At 42.3% G+C, this 25,360-nt stretch overlaps 1 protein-coding gene and 2 long non-coding RNA genes across 14 annotated transcripts in view; all 3 read left to right on the forward strand.

Moving 5' to 3' along the window:
- Nucleotides 1-25,360, forward strand: part of LOC115157656 (MAP kinase-interacting serine/threonine-protein kinase 2) — a 57,086-nt gene that overhangs the window by 19,408 nt on the left and 12,318 nt on the right. For all 10 annotated transcript variants that reach the window (XR_003868500.1, XR_003868501.1, XR_003868503.1 and 7 more), the window contains exons 6-10: nucleotides 3,530-3,609; nucleotides 3,712-3,785; nucleotides 4,819-4,979; nucleotides 6,598-6,693; nucleotides 21,541-21,735. Coding sequence is in view for 1 of the 10 variants with exons in the window: in XM_029706093.1 (XP_029561953.1) it covers nucleotides 3,530-3,609; nucleotides 3,712-3,785; nucleotides 4,819-4,979; nucleotides 6,598-6,693; nucleotides 21,541-21,735 (606 nt within the window). In the remaining 9 variants the exon portion in view is untranslated. The remainder of the gene's footprint in view (nucleotides 1-3,529; nucleotides 3,610-3,711; nucleotides 3,786-4,818; nucleotides 4,980-6,597; nucleotides 6,694-21,540; nucleotides 21,736-25,360) is intronic.
- On the forward strand, nucleotides 8,670-9,403 carry LOC115157659 (uncharacterized). Its single transcript, XR_003868512.1, has 2 exons — nucleotides 8,670-8,816; nucleotides 8,897-9,403. It is a non-coding gene; the product is annotated as an uncharacterized LOC115157659 (long non-coding RNA).
- Nucleotides 13,498-18,673, forward strand: LOC115157658 (uncharacterized). 3 transcript variants are annotated; one of them, XR_003868510.1, is made up of 4 exons: nucleotides 13,498-15,581; nucleotides 15,612-15,968; nucleotides 16,036-16,941; nucleotides 18,422-18,673. It is a non-coding gene; the product is annotated as an uncharacterized LOC115157658 (long non-coding RNA). The 3 variants fall into 3 exon arrangements; XR_003868509.1 differs by having other exon boundaries at nucleotides 15,612-16,941; XR_003868511.1 differs by having other exon boundaries at nucleotides 15,612-16,941; nucleotides 18,458-18,673.

Genomic DNA, 25,360 nt, shown 5'->3' on the forward strand with positions numbered 1-25,360 from the left:
AATGTTATTTCATAGTTTTGATGTCTTCACTATTATTCTACGATGTAGAACATAGTAAAAAATAAAGAGAAACCCTTGAATGAGTTGGTGTCTGAACTTTTGTGTGTATGTCAATACGCTGCATTTCAAACTGTCAATAATCTAAATAATTCTGGGCTTGTATTATTATTAGACCAAGGCTAAATCTAAGCTTTCCACAACCATAAGACCCACTCATTTCATTATTTTGTCAAAATAGTTTAACTTGCATTTTTTTGTTGCAATAATCATTGATCTGGCTTTTTTTGTTGTTTCAAATGGAAGTAGAAGCCATCAGAGTAGAGCATATCCTCTACTGACCAACCTCTGGTAGCAGGCAGTATAGAACATTTAACACAGGTCTCAATCACCAGCCCACCTTCTAGTTAGTAGCCGGCTAATCTTCATATCAAGTCTAGACGTTTTGGATCTATTTGCTTTGCTAAACAAGGTAGAACAGTACAGGAGGGGCTTGGTGTCTGTGGAGGGGGAAGGTGGACAGTACAGGAGGAGGGGCTTGGTGTCTGTGGAGGGGGAAGGTGGACAGTACAGGAGGAAGGGCTTGGTGTCTGTGGAGGGGGAAGGTAGACAGTACAGGAGGAGGGGCTTGGTGTCTGTGGAGGGGGAAGGTGGACAGTACAGGAGGAGGGAAGGAGACGAGACTAAGAAGACAGAACGCTAATTTCTTTTAACAATGTTTTACACGCTTGTTGAGATACAGGCATTCAAATGAATTCTATGTATCGCCCGGCCCAAGTTCTGCTGTCAGGTCAAACACACACTTCCTGGCTTTGTTAGAGATTCACCTGCATAAAGGAAGTGTGGTGACCTCGAACATGAAGTCCAGTTTCCTTCTAATGCAATGTTTTATTTTTATACCTTTATTTTAACTAGGCAAGTGAGTTAAGAACAAATTCCTATTTACAATGACGGCCTAGGAACAGTGGGTTAACTGCCTTGTTCAGGGGCAGAATGACAGATTTGTACCTTGTCAGCTCGGGGATTTGATCTAGCAACCTTTCGGTTACTAGTCCAACGCTAACCACTAGGCTACCTGCTGGTTACTAGTCCAACGCTCTAACCACTTGGCTACCTGCTGGTTACTAGTCCAACGCTAACCACTAGGCTACCTGCTGGTTACTAGTCCAACGCTCTAACCACTAGGCTACCTGCTGGTTACTAGTCCAACGCTCTAACCACTAGGCTACCTGCTGGTTACTGGTCCAACGCTCTAACCACTAGGCTACCTGCTGGTTACTGGTCCAACGCTCTAACCACTAGGCTACCTGCTGGTTAGTAGTCCAACGCTCTAACCACTAGGCTACCTGCTGGTTACTAGTCCAACACTCTAACCACTAGGCTACCTGGTGGTTACTAGTCCAACGCTCTAACCACTAGGCTACCTGCTGGTTACTAGTCCAACGCTCTAACCACTAGGCTACCTGCTGGTTACTAGTCCAACGCTCTAACCACTAGGCTACCTGCTGGTTACTAGTCCAACGCTCTAACCACTAGGCTACCTGGTGGTTACTAGTCCACCGCTCTAACCACTAGGCTACCTGCTGGTTACTAGTCCACCGCTCTAACCACTAGGCTGCGCTGCTGGTTACTAGTCCAACGCTCTAACCACTAGGCTACCTGCTGGTTACTAGTCCAACGCTCTAACCACTAGGCTACCTGCTGGTTACTAGTCCAACGCTCTAACCACTAGGCTACCTGCTGGTTACTAGTCCACCGCTCTAACCACTAGGCTGCGCTGCTGGTTACTAGTCCAACGCTCTAACCACTAGGCTACCTGCTGGTTACTAGTCCAACGCTCTAACCACTAGGCTACCTGCTGGTTACTAGTCCAACGCTCTAACCACTAGGCTACCTGCTGGTTACTAGTCCAACGCTCTAACCACTTGGCTACCTGCTGGTTACTAGTCCAACGCTAACCACTAGGCTACCTGCTGGTTACTAGTCCAACGCTCTAACCACTAGGCTACCTGCTGGTTACTGGTCCAACGCTCTAACCACTAGGCTACCTGCTGGTTACTGGTCCAACGCTCTAACCACTAGGCTACCTGCTGGTTAGTAGTCTAACGCTCTAACCACTAGGCTACCTGCTGGTTACTGGTCCAACGCTCTAACCACTAGGCTACCTGCTGGTTACTGGTCCAACGCTCTAACCACTAGGCTACCTGCTGGTTAGTAGTCTAACGCTCTAACCACTAGGCTACCTGCTGGTTACTAGTCCAACACTCTAACCACTAGGCTACCTGCTGGTTACTAGTCCAACGCTCTAACCACTAGGCTACCTGCTGGTTACTAGTCCAACGCTCTAACCACTAGGCTACCTGCTGGTTACTAGTCCAACGCTCTAACCACTAGGCTACCTGCTGGTTACTAGTCCAACGCTCTAACCACTAGGCTACCTGCTGGTTACTAGTCCAACGCTCTAACCACTAGGCTACCTGCTGGTTACTAGTCCAACGCTCTAACCACTAGGCTACCTGCTGGTTACTAGTCCAACGCTCTAACCACTAGGCTACCTGCTGGTTACTAGTCCAACGCTCTAACCACTAGGCTACCTGGTGGTTACTAGTCCACCGCTCTAACCACTAGGCTACCTGCTGGTTACTAGTCCACCACTCTAACCACTAGGCTGCGCTGCTGGTTACTAGTCCAACGCTCTAACCACTAGGCTACCTGCTGGTTACTAGTCCAACGCTCTAACCACTAGGCTACCTGCTGGTTACTAGTCCAACGCTCTAACCACTAGGCTACCTGCTGGTTACTAGTCCAACGCTCTAACCACTAGGCTACCTGCTGGTTACTAGTCCAACGCTCTAACCACTAGGCTACCTGCTGGTTACTAGTCCAACGCTCTAACCACTAGGCTACCTGCTGGTTACTAGTCCAACACTCTAACCACAACCTGAAGCTGCTGAAGTCCAGTTTCCTTCTAACGCTAAATGCAGCTGTTCAGGGAAGGCCCAGCATGTCTTCCACTGATGGATGTGTGGGGTCAGAACTTTCTGGGGCTGGTGGCATTTTCCCAGTTCATTGTGAACAAGGTGTGGTGCTTATGAGTCGGTCAAGGATTGGCTCGGAGGACTGAGAATAGTTCAACGTCTGTAACCAGTGGAACTGCCATTTTTCTGCCTGAGCCTTAAGTGATCAATAAAGTAGCAAACACAGTGATTTTAAATGGATTATTTAATTAATATTGTAATATTTTAGTTTTTTTCTGTAATTTTCCTTGTATTTCATTTTTCTATGGTCAATAGAACAGGGACCGTAGGTATGAGGGCCAGGCTAGAGCAATTCAAGAAAGTGTGTGTGTGTAACATTTTATATACATTTGAAGCTGGCATTTATTTGGGGAGAACCCTGCACTTATGATAAGACTTACTAGACACAGTAGAATGGCTCTGCTCGGCTGAAATCATTCCTTCAATAAGAGCAAATTATTCTCTATAAAAATGACTAATGAATAACATATCGTTAAATCTTGTTGATTGTCCAGATCGTCGAGAAGCGTGCGGGTCTCAGTCGAAGCCGAGTCTTCAGGGAAGTGGAGATGCTTTATCAGTGCCAGGGACACAGGTACAGCAGCCCCACTGGGACACACAGAGCAGGAGATTCACTACTGTATAGGAATAGGCATTACCTTAACACTGTTTCTAACCGGTCCTCTCCTGTCCGCAGAAACATTCTGGAGCTGGTCGAGTTCTTTGAGGAAGAAGACAAATTCTACTTGGTTTTTGAGAAACTAAGAGGAGGTTAGTGGATATAAATCTTCATTGCAAACTCTCCCATCCATAGAAAATGATGGTCCAAACTCTCCCATCCATAGAAAATGATGGTCCAAACTCTCCCATCCATAGAAAATGATGGTCCAAACTCTCCCATCCATAGAAAATGATGGTCCAAACTCTCCCATCCATAGAAAATGATGGTCCAAACTCTCCCATCCATAGAAAATGATGGTCCAAACTCTCCCATCCATAGAAAATGATGGTCCAAACTCTCCCATCCATAGAAAATGATGGTCCAAACTCTCCCATCCATAGAAAATGATGGACCAAACTCTCCCATCCATAGAAAATTATGGTCCAAACTCTCCCATCCATAGAAAATGATGGTCCAAACTCTCCCATCCATAGAAAATGATGGTCCAAACTCTCCCATCCATAGAAAATGATGGTCCAAACTCTCCCATCCATAGAAAATGATGGTCCAAACTCTCCCATCCATAGAAAATGATGGTCCAAACTCTCCCATCCATAGAAAATGATGGACCAAACTCTCCCATCCATAGAAAATGATGGACCAAACTCTCCCATCCATAGAAAATGATGGTCCAAACTCTCCCATCCATAGAAAATGATGGTCCAAACTCTCCCATCCATAGAAAATGATGGTCCAAACTCTCCCATACATAGAAAATGATGGTCCAAACTCTCCCATCCATAGAAAATGATGGACCAAACTCTCCCATCCATAGAAAATGATGGACCAAACTCTCCCATCCATAGAAAATGATGGACCAAACTCTCCCATCCATAGAAAATGATGGACCAAACTCTCCCATCCATAGAAAATGATGGACCAAACTCTCCCATCCATAGAAAATGATGGACCAAACTCTCCCATCCATAGAAAATGATGGATCAAACTCTCCCAGTTTTGGACTTACGGTCAGTCAGTATTATATCAGAAGATGCGACCGCTTGAGGCAGTGTCTTCATTAGGAGTTGACTTTTTGTTTTGCTCCATATCAACCTCTCCATCCTTTCCTCTCTCCTCCTGCAGGGTCAGTGTTGACCCACATCCACCGTAGACAACATTTTAGTGAGCAGGAGGCCAGTTATGTGGTGCAGGACATCGCCAGTGCTCTGAACTACCTCCACAACAAGGGAATGGCGCACAGGGACCTGAAGCCTGAAAACATCCTTTGTGAGCACGGAGACCGGGTGAGTCTGAGTGCACGTCGAACGCTCCTCCCACCGTCAGTCACAGGCTCCTGATGGGGACGAAGGAGAGCCCAGTCTAGAACACTAGCGGTAGAACTTTAAATCCCATCAGTCAGGCCCTGAAAACAGTGTGTGAGAGCATGGTGATTGGGTGAGTCAGTCATTCAGGCCCTGAAAACAGTGTGTGAGAGCATGGTGATTGGGTGAGTCAGTCATTCAGGCCCTGAAAACAGTGTGTGAGAGCATGGTGATTGGGTGAGTCAGTCATTCAGGCCCAGAAAACAGTGTGTGAGAGCATGGTGATTGGGTGAGTCAGTCATTCAGGCCCTGAAAACAGTGTGTGAGAGCATGGTGATTGGGTGAGTCAGTCATTCAGGCCCTGAAAACACTGGGAGAGCCTGGTGATTGGGTGAGTCAGTCATTCAGGCCCTGAAAACACTAGGAGCATGGTGATTGGGTGAGTCAGTCATTCAGGCCCTGAAAACACTGTGAGAGCCTGGTGATTGGGTGAGTCAGTCATTCAGGCCCTGAAAACAGTGTGTGAGAGCATGGTGATTGGGTGAGTCAGGGTGCACGTGACATGCACACCACACCGCCACAAGCGCTCCATAAACAGGCATAGATAATACAGGAGAGACGGAGTTCAATGAAAATTCCACTAAATGTTGATCTTTTTGCTGTTTGTTTCATTAGTCCACTGCTGATACAGTTCCTAAATGTTTTGCATGTCAACAATCAACTTTTCCAGATGTAAAACGTTCAAAATACAAAAACACAGCCAGTATTATGCGTTTTTTCACGAGCAGCGAGACTTTAAATCTGTTCACTCAGGCCTTTACCTTGATAGATACAGTTATGATAAATAGAATAATGGTTTAGTTACATCCTAATGCAGTTTAATATGCCATGATAAATAGAATAATGGTTTAGTTACATCCTAATGCAGTTAATATGCCATGGTAAATAGAATAATGGTTTAGTTACATCCTAATGCAGTTAATATGCCATGGTAAATAGAATAATGGTTTAGTTACATCCTAATGCAGTTAATATGCCATGATAAATAGAATAATGGTTTAGTTACATCCTAATGCAGTTAATATGCCATGATAAATAGAATAATGGTTTAGTTACATCCTAATGCAGTTTAATATGCCATGATAAATAGAATAATGGTTTAGTTACATCCTAATGCAGTTAATATGCCATGATAAATAGAATAATGGTTTAGTTACATCCTAATGCAGTTAATATGCCATGATAAATAGAATAATGGTTTAGTTACATCCTAATGCAGTTTAATATGCCATGATAAATAGAATAATGGTTTAGTTACATCCTAATGCAGTTAATATGCCATGATAAATAGAATAATGGTTTAGTTACATCCTAATGCAGTTAATATGCCATGATAAATAGAATAATGGTTTAGTTACATCCTAATGCAGTTTAATACGCCATGATAAGGATAACTTAAGAACGATGTAGAAAAGCTTTGCTTGGCTGCAGTTTTAGTGATTGTGTTATCTGGATACCTGACTGGCCTACTTTAGTTGATTGCTGTGGATAAATAAGAAGGTCAGTGGTCTAAATGACTAAGCTGTGTGTTTACCTGTAGATGTCACCAGTGAAGATCTGTGATTTTGACCTGGGCAGTGGCATCAGACTGAACAGTGACAGCTCTCCTATCTCTACACCTGAACTCATCACTCCGGTGAGGCCTAGTAATGTTCAGACCTTTCTGTCTCTCTGTTGATCCATTCCTCCCATCTCTCTCTGCCTCTGTCAAATACATATTTTTATTCATCACATGCTTGGTAAACAACAGGTGTAGACTAACGATGAAATGCTTGATAACAATAGGTGGAGACTAACGGTGAAATGCTTGATAACAACAGGTGGAGACTAACGGTGAAATGCTTGATAACAATAGGTGGAGACTAACGGTGAAATGCTTGATAACAATAGGTGGAGACTAACGGTGAAATGCTTGATAACAACAGGTGGAGACTAACGGTGAAATGCTTGATAACAACAGGTGGAGACTAACGGTGAAATGCTTGATAACAACAGGTGGAGACTAACGGTGAAATGCTTGATAACAACAGGTGGAGACTAACAGGTAACCTGGTACGTGTCCTTCTCAACAATACAGAGAGAAAGAAAATATAAATAAATTCCAGTACCAGGTCACCAGGTAATTGGGGGTAGATATATACACAGGGTTCCAGTACCAGGCCACCAGGTAATTGGGGGTAGATATATACACAGGGTTCCAGAACCAGGTAATTGGGGGTAGATATATACACAGGGTTCCAGAACCAGGTCACCAGGTAATTGGGGGTAGATATATACACAGGGTTCCAGAACCAGGTAATTGGGGGTAGATATATACACAGGGTTCCAGCACCAGGTCACCAGGTAATTGGGGGTAGATATATACACAGGGTTCCAGTACCAGGTCACCAGGTAATTGGGGGTAGATATATACACAGGGTTCCAGTACCAGGTCACCAGGTAATTGGGGGTAGATATATACACAGGGTTCCAGTACCAGGTCACCAGGTAATTGGGGGTAGATATATACACAGGGTTCCAGCACCAGGTCACCAGGTAATTGGGGGTAGATATATACACAGGATTCCAGTACCAGGTAATTGGGGGTAGATATATACACAGGGTTCCAGAACCAGGTCACCAGGTAATTGGGGTAGATATATACACAGGGTTCCAGAACCAGGTAATTGGGGGTAGATATATACACAGGGTTCCAGTACCAGGTCACCAGGTAATTGGGGGTAGATGTATACACAGGGTTCCAGTACCAGGTCACCAGGTAATTGGGGGTAGATATATACACAGGGTTCCAGTACCAGGTCACCAGGTAATTGGGGGTAGATATATACACAGGGTTCCAGTACCAGGTAATTGGGGGTAGATATATACACAGGGTTCCAGTACCAGGTAATTGGGGGTAGATATATACACAGGGTTCCAGTACCAGGTAATTGGGGGTAGATATATACACAGGGTTCCAGTACCAGGTAATTGGGGGTAGATATATACACAGGGTTCCAGAACCAGGTCACCAGGTAATTGGGGGTAGATATATACACAGGGTTCCAGTACCAGGTAATTGGGGGTAGATATATACACAGGGTTCCAGAACCAGGTAATTGGGGGTAGATATATACACAGGGTTCCAGTACCAGGTAATTGGGGGTAGATATATACACAGGGTTCCAGAACCAGGTCACCAGGTAATTGGGGGTAGATATATACACAGGGTTCCAGAACCAGGTAATTGGGGGTAGATGTATACACAGGGTTCCAGTACCAGGTAATTGGGGGTAGATATATACACAGGGTTCCAGAACCAGGTCACCAGGTAATTGGGGGTAGATATATACACAGGGTTCCAGAACCAGGTAATTGGGGGTAGATATATACACAGGGTTCCAGTACCAGGTAATTGGGGGTAGATATATACACAGGGTTCCAGTACCAGGTAATTGGGGGTAGATATATACACAGGGTTCCAGAACCAGGTCACCAGGTAATTGGGGGTAGATATATACACAGGGTTCCAGAACCAGGTAATTGGGGGTAGATATATACACAGGGTTCCAGTACCAGGTAATTGGGGGTAGATATATACACAGGGTTCCAGTACCAGGTAATTGGGGGGTAGATATATACACAGGGTTCCAGTACCAGGTAATTGGGGGTAGATATATACACAGGGTTCCAGTACCAGGTAATTGGGGGTAGATATATACACAGGGTTCCAGTACCAGGTAATTGGGGGTAGATATATACACAGGGTTCCAGTACCAGGTAATTGGGTGTAGATATATACACAGGGTTCCAGTACCAGGTAATTGGGGGTAGATATATACACAGGGTTCCAGCACCAGGTCACCAGGTAATTGGGGGTAGATATATACACAGGGTTCCAGTACCAGGTCACCAGGTAATTGGGGGTAGATATATACACAGGGTTCCAGTACCAGGTCACCAGGTAATTGGGGGTAGATATATACACAGGGTTCCAGAACCAGGTCACCAGGTAATCGGGGGTAGATATATACACAGGGTTCCAGTACCAGGTAATTGGGGGTAGATATATACACAGGGTTCCAGTACCAGGTAATTGGGGGTAGATATATACACAGGGTTCCAGTACCAGGTAATTGGGGGTAGATATATACACAGGGTTCCAGTACCAGGTCACCAGGTAATTGGGGGTAGATATATACACAGGGTTCCAGTACCAGGTCACCAGGTAATTGGGGGTAGATGTATACACAGGGTTCCGGTACCAGGTCCATGTTACCACGTATTTGGGGTAGATATGAGGGTGTGGTGAGACCTGGTGGGTTAGATGATACTTTTCTCATCAGTAATCTTAAAAAAAAAAACAACCGTATACTTAAAACTGGAAATCAACCAATTCTCCGTCATTAACACAATGGAATGGTGAACTGCGTTATTATCTAAATGTTGAAAGTGTGTGGGTGACAGAGATACTAAATGGTGCAGTTTGAGGCCGTGTGGCAGAGGGTGATGTGGGCGCTGGAGATGGGGGGTGTGAGCAGGTGGTTCTGGGCAGGTGTGTATGTTTTCTATTGTTTATACAAATATATATATATATCTTTTTTTTAGCTAGCCACAGCAGTCCGCTAGGTAGCTGTTTAGCTTTCAAGCTAATTTGTGGACCAGCTTGCTCCTTACCTCATTGGGTTTTCCCTCGCAGGCAGGGAGAATGTGATATGTGTTGGTATAAATTACATCTGTAGTTTTGGCTATAGTCAGTAAATGCCTCAGGAAAACTTATTTTCAAACTTGGAAACAGCTGAGTGTGTTCCAGAAAGGGAATAGATATCCTCTCAGTTCTAGTAGCAAGCCAGCACTGAAGTGACATAAATAAAACATGCAGCAGTGTTGTTTAAGTGAGTCATGTCTATATTTATCAATCAGCTCCTGCATTCTCCTCCTCTGCTACACATACATGAACATTAGCATTTTATATATACAGACAGCACAGTGACCTACAGGCTTTTTAGGTGTTCTGAAGCCTAGATTCTCCTCTACAGCAGCCCGACCCTCTGGGCCCCTAAGAATATACAATATGCTGTCCAACCATGCACTTCTGTGTGAGTCATTCTGTATCAAAATGTATCAATCAGCTTTGGCTTTCCCTGTAACGTCGCCGTATCTCTGGGCTTTCCCTGTAACATCGCCGTATCTCTGGGCTTTCCCTGTAACGTCGCCGGATCTCTGGGCTTTCCCTGTAACGTCGCCGTATCTCTAGGCTTTCCCTGTAACGTCGCCGTATCTCTAGGCTTTCCCTGTAACGTCGCCGTATCTCTGGGCTTTCCCTGTAACGTCGCCGTATCTCTAGGCTTTCCCTGTAACGTCGCCGTATCTCTAGACTTTCCCTGTAACGTCGCCGTATCTCTAGGCTTTCCCTGTAACGTCGCCGTATCTCTGGGCTTTCCCTGTAACGTCGCCGTATCTCTGGGCTTTCCCTGTAACGTCGCCGGATCTCTGGGCTTTCCCTGTAACGTCGCCGGATCTCTGGGCTTTCCCTGTAACGTCGCCGGATCTCTGGGCTTTCCCTGTAACGTCGCCGGATCTCTAGGCTTTCCCTATAACGTCGCCGGATCTCTGGGCTTTCCCTGTAACGTCGCCGGATCTCTAGGCTTTCCCTGTAACGTCGCCGGATCTCTAGGCTTTCCCTGTAACGTCGCCGGATCTCTAGGCTTTCCCTGTAACGTCGCCGGATCTCTAGGCTTTCCCTGTAACGTCGCCGGATCTCTAGGCTTTCCCTGTAACGTCGCCGTACCTCTAGGCTTTTCCTGTAACGTCGCCGTATCTCTGGGCTTTCCCTGTAACGTCTCTAATGCCCCGGGTGGACACTACACGTCTCTGACTGGGCCTCTAATATCTGGGTGGACACTACACGTCTCTGACTGGGCCTCTAATATCCGGGTGGACACTACACGTCTCTGACTGGGCCTCTAATATCCGGGTGGACACTACACATCTCTGACTGGGCCTCTAATATCCGGGTGGACACTACACATCTCTTCAAGCAGCCTCATAAATTTTTTCAGTCAGACATTCACGCTTGCCATACAGAGTTGAAATTTCTAACCAATACATTTTGAATTGAATAACATTTCTTGTGAACTTCAGAGCTGTGAAAGCATGCTACTAGTAGTCTCCTGCTGGAGAGTCTACACTTTCTGTGTGATGTGACTCATCTCACTGTCTTCTTCTCTGGCTCATTCTCATGAAATCTATTTCATAATTGGTTTTTAATCAGGTATTATGCATTTTAACACAATTTACGCAATTCTCTCAAGTCCAAAAAGTTATAAATGTCTAATATTTTGTAACATTGCTCCCATAATGAAAAGGCCTGAGTTAAACATAACACTGAAAATAACATATTTAACATTATAGTAAAATTGAATCTGACTTTTCCCCAATTTCAGCTTTTTAGTCATTTCGGTAATGAGAAGACCAGGTGGGGTAAAGGGGGTGTTGGAGAATAAGAACCTCATTCTGAAGACAACAGAGAATAAACGTTTGCTACTCTAGATGATGCATCATGGGAGAATAAAACTTTATTTAAAAACTGATTGGAGTTTTTACAGGAAGTATAAAAAGTGTTATATTAAGGAGACACCTCCACAGACACTGTACGTAATAATTATAGTTTAATGTAAACTTCAACTATTATAAAACATTTTTATCATTTATGGACAAACTACACTTACATATTTTGTGTTTTTGTTAAAATAAGTGACGTTTTATAAAGTCAATTGTATAAAATAATCTGAGAATTTGATCTGAGAATTTAATCCGTAAGTATTTTGTTCATGAGAATATGAGGTGAAAATGTTAAACTTTCAGGTAAATGTAAAATGTATTTAAATAAGACTCTTGGCCACTAGAAGTTTTAGTCCCCAGAATGCTAGTGGATTTTTGCAGATGCATCATGCTTGTGTAACTCAATTTGCTGCAGACGTGTTTAAAACCGGTTTCATGAGAATCGGCTGGCTATTGCCGATCAATTCTCAAACTTGTCATTGCACATCTCGCGCTTCAAGAGCCTTGCCGATTTTGTGCTGATTTTTTTTTTTTAAATCACGTTTGAAAATATTGGGACGGCTCAGGCTGGATCGGTAGCCCTCGGATTGCGTCTCTGTCCCGCTCGCGTTAAACTAGTGTCGTGAGGGCCACTCTCCCGGAGTAAGCAACGTCATGGGGAATTTGTCTCCCATCTCAAACTTGTCTGGGACAGCTAAATCGAGGCCAGAATTGCGTCGTGTACTCCTCTAAGTCTAGAGGTGAGGGAGGTATCTAGATTACAAACTGTTCCTTCACTATCTCCTGGGGACTTTAAGAATCTACAGTATTTCTAACCTCTGTCTAAGTCTGGTGGAGAGGGAGGTGTTTTTATCACCACGTCTAAATCAAACTGTTCCTTCCCTATCTCCTGGGGACTTTAAGAATGTTCCCAGAGAAAGCAAGCGTGCTGGAAATTATTTAAAAAAAAATTTGTCCACCAGATACCAAAAACGGTAGAATCACTCTGGCATGGGGGTTACATCTCACTAACCCTCCACCTCTTCCTCTCTTCTGTCCCTCTTTCCTCCCTTCATTTTAGCAGAATCCATATTTGTTTCTTCTGCTGTTACAAAACCAGTTCTGGGCTTCATTCCAAGGCCCCTACCCTAAATGTAGAAACCACATTTTGATTGGCTGCTCCAGCGGGAAGGAGTGGGCGTGTCAGCTGATCTGTAATGATTTTTTAAATTTTTTTACCACATGCCTGGTTCAGAAGTTGTGTTCCAAATGGCACCCTATTCACTATAGGCCATGGTCAAAAATAGTGCATTATTTAGGGTTCCCTTTGGGACGAATCCAGTCACAGGACTCTACTGATGTTTGTAGATTCTAGAGTGTAGTGTACAGGCAGGTTATTACTGTTGTGGATTCTAGAGTGTAGTGTACAGGCAGGATATTACTGTTGTGGATTCTAGAGTGTAGTGTACAGGCAGGATATTACTGTTGGACTGTTGTGGATTCTAGAGTGTTACTGTTGTGGATTCTAGAGTGTAGTGTACAGGCAGGATATTACTGTTGGACTGTTGTGGATTCTAGAGTGTTACTGTTGTGGATTCTAGAGTGTAGTGTACAGGCAGGATATTACTGTTGGACTGTTGTGGATTCTAGAGTGTTACTGTTGTGGATTCTAGAGTGTAGTGTACAGGCAGGTTATTACTGTTGTGTATTCTAGAGTGTAGTGTACAGGCAGGTTATTACTGTTGTGGATTCTAGAGTGTAGTGTACAGGCAGGTTATTACTGTTGTGGATTCTAGAGTGTAGTGTACAGGCAGGTTATTACTGTTGTGGATTCTAGAGTGTAGTGTACAGGCAGGTTATTACTGTTGTGGATTCTAGAGTGTAGTGTACAGGCAGGATATTACTGTTGGACTGTTGTGGATTCTAGTGTAGTGTACAGGCAGGATATTACTGTTGTGGATTCTAGAGTGTTACTGTTGTGGATTCTAGAGTGTAGTGTACAGGCAGGTTATTACTGTTGTGGATTCTAGAGTGTAGTGTACAGGCAGGTTATTACTGTTGGACTGTTGTGGATTCTAGAGTGTAGTGTACAGGCAGGTTATTACTGTTGTGGATTCTAGAGTGTAGTGTACAGGCAGGTTATTACTGTTGGACTGTTGTGGATTCTAGAGTGTTACTGTTGTGGATTCTAGAGTGTAGTGTACAGGCAGGTTATTACTGTTGTGGATTCTAGAGTGTAGTGTACAGGCAGGTTATTACTGTTGTGGATTCTAGAGTGTAGTGTACAGGCAGGATATTACTGTTGTGGATTCTAGAGTGTAGTGTACAGGCAGGATGTTACTGTTGGACTGTTGTGGATTCTAGAGTGTAGTGTACAGGCAGGATATTACTGTTGTGGATTCTAGAGTGTAGAGTACAGGCAGGATATTACTGTTGGACTGTTGTGGATTCTAGAGTGTAGTGTACAGGCAGGTTATTACTGTTGTGGATTCTAGAGTGTAGTGTACAGGCAGGTTATTACTGTTGTGGATTCTAGAGTGTAGTGTACAGGCAGGATATTACTGTTGGACAAAGTTGATGCCTGGAGCCAATAAAACTCAACTTATATATTGCTATTTGACTCAAGTATCTATTAAAAGGTATATATTTTTTACTGTAGGTTGCGTTAGCTAGCCCTGGTCAGCTGTACCTGCACCAAAGCTATGGTATTTTTCATCTCATTCTAGACCTATCACAGGGCTTCCAGAACTTTCTTGGCCCAAAACCCCCCACACACACACACAGAGCGCCAGGCATTCCACCATGTTCCAGCAAAGCCAAGGGAGATTAGTATAATGACAGCAGAAACAGGCTTAGTTTCTGCTGTAGTTGGGTTTTTTTAGTTGTTTGTGGTGCCTAGTTTCATGTTCTGGACCCTGGGGGTGGTAGCTAGCTAGGATGTTAGAAGAAGAATCTACTCCTCCCTTCAGCCCACTGCCAGTGGTTACTGGTTGTTGTGGGAGCTTATTCCCTCCTGATTTCCAGGAATCCTCCAACCAAGATTTTCAGAAAAACCTAAGGACTTTAGGAACGTTTCGGGAATTACCGCTTTCAAAACACTAAGTTCCAGAATTTTGCAACCCTAACACACGGCCTTGACGATTAGTTGAATCAGGTGTTTTAGTGCAGGGCTAGAACAAAACGTGCATCACTCCCCGAGTGGGGGGGGGGGGTCCTGAACAGCTGTTTGGTGGCGAATCGGGGTACATGCTGGTCTACTGTCTGCCCTACTGTGAACAGACAACTGACCAGGCTTCCCCAGAGGATGATGTCTCAGTAGAGAATGAAGACCCTGCTTCTGGACACAACATACAGCCTTCTATATGGAGAGTTCCTTAGCTTAGCAAGGGACTTAAATCATCAGACATTACTTTTCAGACATTCAGGTTAACTAATGCTAGGCGTTTATAGTTATTCAGGTTAACTAATGCTGCTAGGGGTTTATAGTTATTCCGGTTAACTAATGCTACTAGGGGTTTATAGTTATTCAGGTTAACTAATGCTGCTAGGGGTTTATAGTTATTCAGGTTAACTAATGCTACTAGGGGTTTATAGTTATTCAGGTTAACTAATGCTACTAGGGGTTTATAGATATTCAGGTTAACTAATGCTGCTAGGGGTTTATTCAGGTTAACTAATGCTGCTAGGGGTTTATAGTTATTCAGGTTAACTAATGCTACTAGGGGTTTATAGATATTCAGGTTAACTAATGCTGCTAGGGGTTTATTCAGGTTAACTAATGCTGCTAGGGGTTTATAGTTATTCAGGTTAACTAATGCTACTAGGGGTTCATTCAGGTTAACTAATGCTACTTTGGGGTTTATAGTTATTCAGGTTAACTAATGCTGCTAGGGGTTTATAGTTATTCAGGTTAACTAATGCTACTAGGGGGTTTATAGTTATTCAGGTTAACTAATGCTACTAGGGGTTTATAGTTATTCAGGTTAACTAATGCTACTAGGGGTTTATTCAGGTTAACTAATGCTGCTAGAGGTTTATAGTTATTCAGGTTAACTAATGCTACTAGGGGTTTATTCAGGTTAACTAATGCTGCTAGGGGTTTATAGTTATTCAGGTTAACTAATGCTGCTAGAGGTTTATAGTTATTCAGGTTAACTAATGCTACTAGGGGTTTATTCAGGTTAACTAATGCTGCTAGGGGTTATAGTTATTCAGGTTAACTAATGCTACTAGGGGTTTATAGTTATTCCGGTTAACTAATGCTACTAGGGGTTTATAGTTATTCAGGTTAACTAATGCTACTAGGGGTTTATAGTTATTCAGGTTAACTAATGCTACTAGGGGTTTATAGTTATTCAGGTTAACTAATGCTACTAGGGGTTTATTCAGGTTAACTAATGCTACTAGGGGTTTATTCAGGTTAACTAATGCTACTAGGGGGTTTATAGTTATTCAGGTTAACTAATGCTACTAGGGGTTTATAGTTATTCAGGTTAACTAATGCTGCTAGGGGTTTATAGTTATTCAGGTTAACTAATGCTGCTAGGGGTTTATAGATATTCAGGTTAACTAATGCTACTAGGGGTTTATTCAGGTTAACTAATGCTGCTAGGGGTTTATAGATATTCAGGTTAACTAATGCTACTAGGGGGTTTATAGATATTCAGGTTAACTAATGCTGCTAGGGGTTTATAGTTATTCAGGTTAACTAATGCTACTAGGGGTTTATAGTTATTCAGGTTAACTAATGCTGCTAGGGGTTTATTCAGGTTAACTAATGCTGCTAGGGGTTTATAGTTATTCAGGTTAACTAATGCTACTAGGGGTTTATAGTTATTCAGGTTAACTAATGCTACTAGGGGTTATAGTTATTCAGGTTAACTAATGCTACTAGGGGGTTTATAGTTATTCAGGTTAACTAATGCTACTAGGGGTTTATTCAGGTTAACTAATGCTGCTAGGGGTTTATAGTTATTCAGGTTAACTAATGCTACTAGGGGTTTATAGTTATTCAGGTTAACTAATGCTACTAGGGGTTTATTCAGGTTAACTAATGCTGCTAGGGGTTTATTCAGGTTAACTAATGCTGCTAGGGGTTTATAGTTATTCAGGTTAACTAATGCTGCTAGGGGTTTATAGTTATTCAGGTTAACTAATGCTGCTAGGGGTTTATAGTTATTCAGGTTAACTAATGCTGCTAGGGGTTTATAGTTATTCAGGTTAACTAATGCTACTAGGGGTTTATAGTTATTCAGGTTAACTAATGCTGCTAGGGGTTATAGTTATTCAGGTTAACTAATGCTGCTAGGGGTTTATAGTTATTCAGGTTAACTAATGCTACTAGGGGTTTATAGTTATTCAGGTTAAAACCTGTTTGGTATAGGGGGCAGTATTGAGAATTTTGGAAAAAATATGTTCCCATTTTTAACTGCCTCCTACACCAACTCAGAAGCTAGAATATGCATATTATTGTTCAGGTTTGGATAGAAAACACTCTGAATTTTCTAAAACTGTTTGAATGGTGTCTGTGAGTATAACAGAACTCCTATGGCAGGCAAAAACCTGACAAGGTTTCAAGCAGGAAGTACCCTGTCTGACAAGGAGTCGTGCGTCTTACCTCTTTTTATTGAAAAGTAAGGATCTTAGCTGTAACGTGACAATTCCCAGGGCTCCGATAGGCTCTCAGAGCCCGGGAAATACCTGAAGGTTTACGAGGGAGCCTCAGGCTGAAACATATTATCGCCTTTTGTAAGTGGATGCTGAGAGGACCTTTGAATGATGCGCGTGCATGAGTCGCTTCTGAGGAGAAATTTTATTCGGCTGTTTAGGCTCAATGCATACTCCCGGTCGGAATATTATCACTTCTCTACGACATAAATGGCATAAAAATTGGTTTTAAACAGCGGTTGACATGCTTCGAAGTACGGTAATGGAATATTTAGACATTTTTGACAAGCCAACGCGCCATGCGCAGGACCGTGAAAAAGCATTCTAGAACTCACGAACAAAACGTCGCTGTTTGGATATAACGATGGATTATTTGGGACCAAACCAACATTTGTTATTGAAGTAGAAGTCCTGGCAGTGTATTCTGATGAAGAACAAGCAAGGTAAGAACATTTTTCTTATAGGAAATTTGATTTTGGTGGAGGCTGACCTGGGTGGGTATCTAAATAGCTAGCCCTGTAATGCCGGGCTATGTACTTAGATTATTGCAAAATGTGCTTCATCCGAAAAGCTATTTTAAAATCGGACATATCGAGTGCATAGAGGGGTAATGTATCTATAATTCTTAAAATAATTGTTATGCTTTTTGTGAACGTTTATCGTGAGTAATTTAGCAAACTGTTAGTAAATTCCCCGGAAGTTTGCGGTGGTTATGCTTTTTCTGAACGTCACATGCTAATGTAAAAAGCTGGTTTTTGATATAAATATGAACTTGATTGAACAGACATGCATGTATTGTATAACACAATGTCCTAGGTGTGTCATCTGATGAAGATCATCAAAGGTTAGTGCTGCATTTAGCTGTGGTTTGGGTTTATGTGACATGATATGCTAGCTTGAAAAATGGGTGTCAGATTTTTTCTGGCTGGGCACTCTGCTGACATAATCTAATGTTTTGCTTTCGTTGTAAAGCCTTTTTGAAATCGGACAGTGGGGTTAGATTAACGAGATTCTTGTCTTTAAATAGCTGTGAAATAGTCATATGTTTGAGAAATTGAAGTTATAGTATTTCTAACGATTCAAAAATCGCGCCACTGGAATTCCAGTAGCTGTTACGTAGGTGGGACGAAATCGTCCCACATACCCCAGACTAATGCTGCTAGGGGTTTATTCAGGTTAACTAATGCTACTAGGGGTTTATAGTTATTCAGGTTAACTAATGCTGCTAGGGGTTTATTCAGGTTAACTAATGCTGCTAGGGGTTTATTCAGGTTAACTAATGCTACTAGGGGTTTATAGTTATTCAGGTTAACTAATGCTACTAGAGGTTTATAGTTATTCAGGTTAACTAATGCTGCTAGGGGTTTATAGTTATTCAGGTTAACTAATGCTGCTAGGGGTTTATTCAGGGTAACTAATGCTACTAGGGGTTTATAGTTATTCAGGTTAACTAATGCTACTAGAGGTTTATAGTTATTCAGGTTAACTAATGCTACTAGAGGTTTATAGTTATTCAGGTTAACTAATGCTGCTAGGGGTTTATAGTTATTCAGGTTAACTAATGCTACTAGGGGTTTATAGTTATTCAGGTTAACTAATGCTGCTACGGGTTTATAGTTATTCAGGTTAACTAATGCTGCTAGGGGTTTATTCAGGTTAACTAATGCTACTAGGGGTTTATAGTATTTCAGGTTAACTAATGCTACTAGGGGTTTATAGTATTTCAGGTTAACTAATGCTGCTAGGGGTTTATAGTTATTCCGGTTAACTAATGCTACTAGGGGTTTATAGTTATTCAGGTTAACTAATGCTACTAGGGGTTTATAGTTATTCAGGTTAACTAATGCTACTAGGGGTTTATAGTTATTCTCTTCATATTCAGGTGGACCAGTTCAACAGTATGATGACAGACATATTCAGGTGGACCAGTTCAACAGTATGATGACAGACATATTCAGGTGGACCAGTTCAACAGTATGATGACAGACATATTCAGGTGGACCAGTTCAACAGTATGATGACAGACATATTCAGGTGGACCAGTTCAACAGTATGATGACAGACATATTCAGGTGGACCAGTTCAACAGTATGATGACAGACATATTCAGGTGGACTAGTTCAACAGTATGATGACAGACATATTCAGGTGGACTAGTTCAACAGTATGATGACAGACATATTCAGATGAACCAGTGGCTACAGCCTCATGTCCAGACTGATGCTGACATGAGGGAGGAGCCCGAAAATGGATCCTAACTTTAATGAGACTTTTAATTATATACATACAGTTGAAGTGGGAAGTTTACATACACCTTATCCAAATACATTTCAACTCAGTTTTTCACAATTCCTGACATTTAATCCTAGTAAAAATTCCCTGTCTTTAGGTCAGTTAGGATCACCACTTTATTTGAAGAATGTGAAATGTCAGAATAATAGTAGAGAGAATGATTTATTTCAGCTTTTATTTCTTTCATCACATTCCCAGTGGGTCAGAAGTTTACATACACTCAATTAGTGTTTGGTAGCATTGCCATGTGACAGCGGAATCACTAGCCAACGAGACCAGTAACGAACAGCAGAATCACTAGCCAACAAGACCAGTAACGAACAGCAGAATCACTAGCCAACAAGACCAGTAACGAACAGCAGAATCACTAGCCAAAGAGACCAGTAACGAACAGCAGAATCACTAGCCAAAGAGACCAGCAACGAACAGCAGAATCACTGCCCAACAAGACCAGTAACGAACAGCAGAATCACTAGCCAACAAGACCAGTAACGAACAGCAGAATCACTAGCCAACAAGACCAGTAACGAAGAGCAGAATCACTTGCCTGTCAATCTACTATCTCCCATAGTAGAAAAGTCAGCTTGTTGTGCTGTGTGAGAAAGAAATGGCCTATTCCTAACAGACTCTGGGACAGTTGTGGGATGATAGATCCCAAATTCATACAACCAGTAGACCTAGGTTACATGAGTCTGATGCTACAGATCAGAACGTTTAGCTTAGAATGTTGATAAACTATTATTTCTTCACATTATAAGCACACAAGGCAGTAGACTAAGCTCCAATGTTTGTTTCATAATGCAATTAGTGGGAACATTTTGAAAAAGGGGAGATCTAAAGATGCATGAACTAGCATGGGTTGCTAATATGACTAGGATGATCAACTAGCATGGGTTGCTAATATGACTAGGATTATCATCAACTAGCATGGGTTGCTAATATGACTAGGATTATCATCAACTAGCATGGGTTGCTAATATGACTAGGATTATCAACAATTTGCATGGGTTGCTAATATGACTAGGATTATCATCAACTAGCATGGGTTGCTAATATGACTAGGATTATCATCAACTAGCATGGGTTGATAATATGACTAGGATTATCATCAACTAGCATGGGTTGCTAATATGACTAGGATGATCAACTAGCATGGGTTGCTAATATGACTAGGATGATCAACTAGCATGGGTTGCTAATATGACTAGGATTATCATCAACTAGCATGGGTTGCTAATATGACTAGGATTATCAACAACTAGCATGGGTTGCTAATATGACTAGGATTATCAACAACTAGCATGGGTTGCTAATATGACTAGGATTATCAACAACTAGCATGGGTTGCTAATATGACTAGGATTATCATCAACTAGCATGGGTTGCTAATATGACTAGGATTATCATCAACTAGCATGGGATGCTAATATGACTAGGATTATCATCAACTAGCATGGGTTGCTAATATGACTAGGATTATCATCAACTAGCATGGGTTGCTAATATGACTAGGATTATCATCAACTAGCATGGGTTGATAATATGACTAGGATTATCATCAACTAGCATGGGTTGCTAATATGACTAGGATTATCATCAACTAGCATGGGTTGCTAATATGACTAGGATTATCATCAACTAGCATGGGTTGATAATATGACTAGGATTATCATCAACTAGCATGGGTTGCTAATATGACTAGGATTATCATCAACTAGCATGGGTTGATAATATGACTAGGATTATCATCAACCCCTCACCTCTTCTCCTCTTCACCTCTTCTCCTCTTCTCCTCTTCACCCCTCACCTCTTCTCCTCTTCACCCCTCACCTCTTCTCCTCTTCTCCTCTTCACCTCTTCTCCTCTCATGTCCTCTTCACCTCTTCTCTCCTCCTCCTCTCTCCTTACTTCTCTCCTCACCTCTTCTCCTGATCTGTTGTGAAAAGGCTGCATGTGTAAAATGCAGACTAACAGTATACATCTGTCTCTGGTCTCTCCCCAGTGTGGTTCAGCAGAGTACATGGCTCCAGAGGTAGTGGAGGCCTTCAGTGAGGAGGCTACGATCTATGATAAGCGCTGTGACCTGTGGAGTCTGGGGGTCATCCTGTACATTATGCTGAGTGGGTACCCTCCCTTCGTAGGGCGCTGTGGCACCAACTGTGGCTGGGACTGGGGAGAGCCCTGCCAGGAATGCCAGGTAAGATAGGAGCTAACACAAACATATCAATAACATGCTAAAAAACATACACACGCCAATTGTCTTCTACTACTACAACACACCACTACTACTACAACACACTTCTATTATGACTACTACCACTACCAGCACTACTACACTACTACTACAACACACTACTACTACTACTACTACCACTACCAGCACTACTACACTACTACTACAACACACTACTACTACTACTACTACCACTACCAGCACTACTACTACTACTACTACAACACACTACTACTACTACTACCACTACCAGCACTACTACTACTACACTACTACTACTACAACACACTACTACACTACTACTACCACTACCAGCACTACTACTACTACTACTACTACAACACACTTCTACTATGACTACTACCACTACCAGCACTACTACACTACTACTACTACAACACACTACTACCACTACTACTACCACTACCAGCACTACTACACTACTACTACAACACACTACTACTACTACTACTACCACTACCAGCACTACTACTACTACTACTACAACACACTTCTACTATGACTACTACCACTACCAGCACTACTACTACTACAACACACTACTACTACTACTACTACTACTACCCACCACTACTACTACTACTACTACTACTACTACTACTACTACCACTACTACTACTACTACTACTACCACTACTACACTACTACTACAACACACTTCTACTACTACTACTACTACCACTACCAGCACTACTACTACTACTACAACACACTACTACTACTACTACTACTACTACTACCCACCACTACTACCACCCACCACTACTACCACTACCCACCACTACTACTACTACTACTACTACCACTACCACCACTGCTACTACCACTACTACCACTACTACCACTACTACTACTACTACCACTACTACTACTACCACTACTACTACACTACTACTACTACCACCACTACTACTACTACTACTACTACTACTACTACTACTACACTACTACTACTACCACTACTACTACTACCACTACTACTACCACCACTACCACTACTACTACCACCACTACTACTACTACCACTACTACTACCACCACCACTACCACTGCTACTACCACTACTACTACTACTACTACTACCACTACTACTACCACCACTACTACCGCTACTACTACCACCGCTACTACTACTACTACCACCACTACTACTACTACTACCACCACTGCTACTACTACTACCACTACTACTACCACTACTACCACCACTGCTGCTACTACTACTACACTACTACCACTACTACCACTACTACTACTACTACTACTACTACTACACTACTACTACTTCTACTACTACTACTACTACTACTACCACTACTACACTACTACTACTACTACTACTACTACTACTACTACTACCACCACCACTGCTGCTACTACTACTACTACACTACTACCACTACTACCACTACCACCACTACTACAACCACCACTACTATTGCAACCACTACTATTGCAACCACTACTATTACAACCACTACTACTACAACCACTACTACTACTACAACCACTACTACTACTACTACTACTATACTACTACCACCACTACTACTACTACTACCACTACTACTACTACTACTACTAACACCACTACTAGTACTACTACTACCACTACCACTACTACTACCACTACTACTACTACCACTACTACTACCACCACTACTACTACTACACTACTACTACTACTACTACTACTACACTACTACTACTACTACCACCACCACCACTGCTGCTACTACTACTACTACTACACTACTACTACTACCACTACTACTACTACTACTACCACTACTACCACCACTACTACTACCACCACTACTATACTACTACCACCACTACTACTACTACCACCACTACTAGTACTACTACTAACACCACTACTACTACTACCACTACCACCACTACTAGTACTACTACTACCACCACTACTACTACTACTACCACTACCACCACTACTAGTACTACTACTAACACCACTACTACTACTACTACTAACACCACTACTACTACCACTACTACTACTACTACCACTACTACTACCACCACTACTACTACTGCACTACTACTACTACTCCCCTACTACTACTACTACTACTACTACTACTACTACTACCACTACTACACTACTACTACTACTACCACCACCAGCACTACTACACTACTACTACTACAACACACTTCTATTATGACTACTACCACTACCAGCACTACTACTACTACTACTACTACTACTACCACCACTACTACTACTACTACTACTACTACTACTACTACTACTACCACCACTACTACTACTACTACCACTACCACCACTACTACACTACTACCACTACAACACACTTCTACTATGACTACTACCACTACCAGCACTACTACTACTACTACAACACACTACTACTACTACTACTACTACTACCACCACTACCACCACTGCTACTACCACTACTACTACTACTACCACTACTACTACTACTACCACTACTACTACTACTACCACTACTACACTACTACTACAACACACTTCTACTACTACTACTACCACTACCAGCACTACTACTACTACTACTACAACACACTACTACTACTACTACTACCACCACCACTACTACACTACTACTACTACTACTACCACCACCAGCACTACTACACTACTACTACTACAACACACTTCTATTATGACTACGACCACTACCAGCACTACTACTACTACTACTACTACTACTACCACCACCACTACTACTACTACTACTACTACTACCACCACTACTACTACTACTACCACTACCAGCACTACTACACTACTACTACTACAACACACTTCTACTATGACTACTACCACTACCAGCACTACTACTACTACTACAACACACTACTACTACTACTACTACTACTACTACCACCACTACCACCACCACTACTACCACTACTACTACTACTACCACTACTACTACTACTACTACTACCACTACTACTACTACTACTACTACCACTACTACACTACTACTACAACACACTTCTACTACTACCACTACCAGCACTACTACTACTACTACTACAACACACTACTACTACTACTACTACCCACCACTACTACTACCCACCACTACTACCACTACCCACCACTACTACTACTACTACTACCACCACTACCACCACTGCTACTAACCACTACTACTACTACTACCACTACTACTACTACTACCACTACTACTACTACTACTACTACTACTACTACACTACTACTACTACCTACTACTACTACTACACTACTACTACTACACTACTACTACTACTACCACTACTACTACTACTACTACCACTACTACTACTACTACTACCACTACTACTACTACCACTACTACTACTACCACTACTACTACCACCACTACCACTACTACTACCACCACTACTACTACTACTACCACTACTACTACCACCACTACTACCGCTACTACTACCACCGCTACTACTACTACTACTACTACTACCACCACCACTACTACTACTACTACTACCACTACTACTACTACTACTACACCACTACTAGTACTACTACTACCACTACCAC

The sequence above is a fragment of the Salmo trutta genome, chromosome 21 (assembly GCF_901001165.1).
Source record: "Salmo trutta chromosome 21, fSalTru1.1, whole genome shotgun sequence".
In the NCBI taxonomy this organism is placed as follows: Eukaryota; Metazoa; Chordata; class Actinopteri; order Salmoniformes; family Salmonidae; genus Salmo; species Salmo trutta.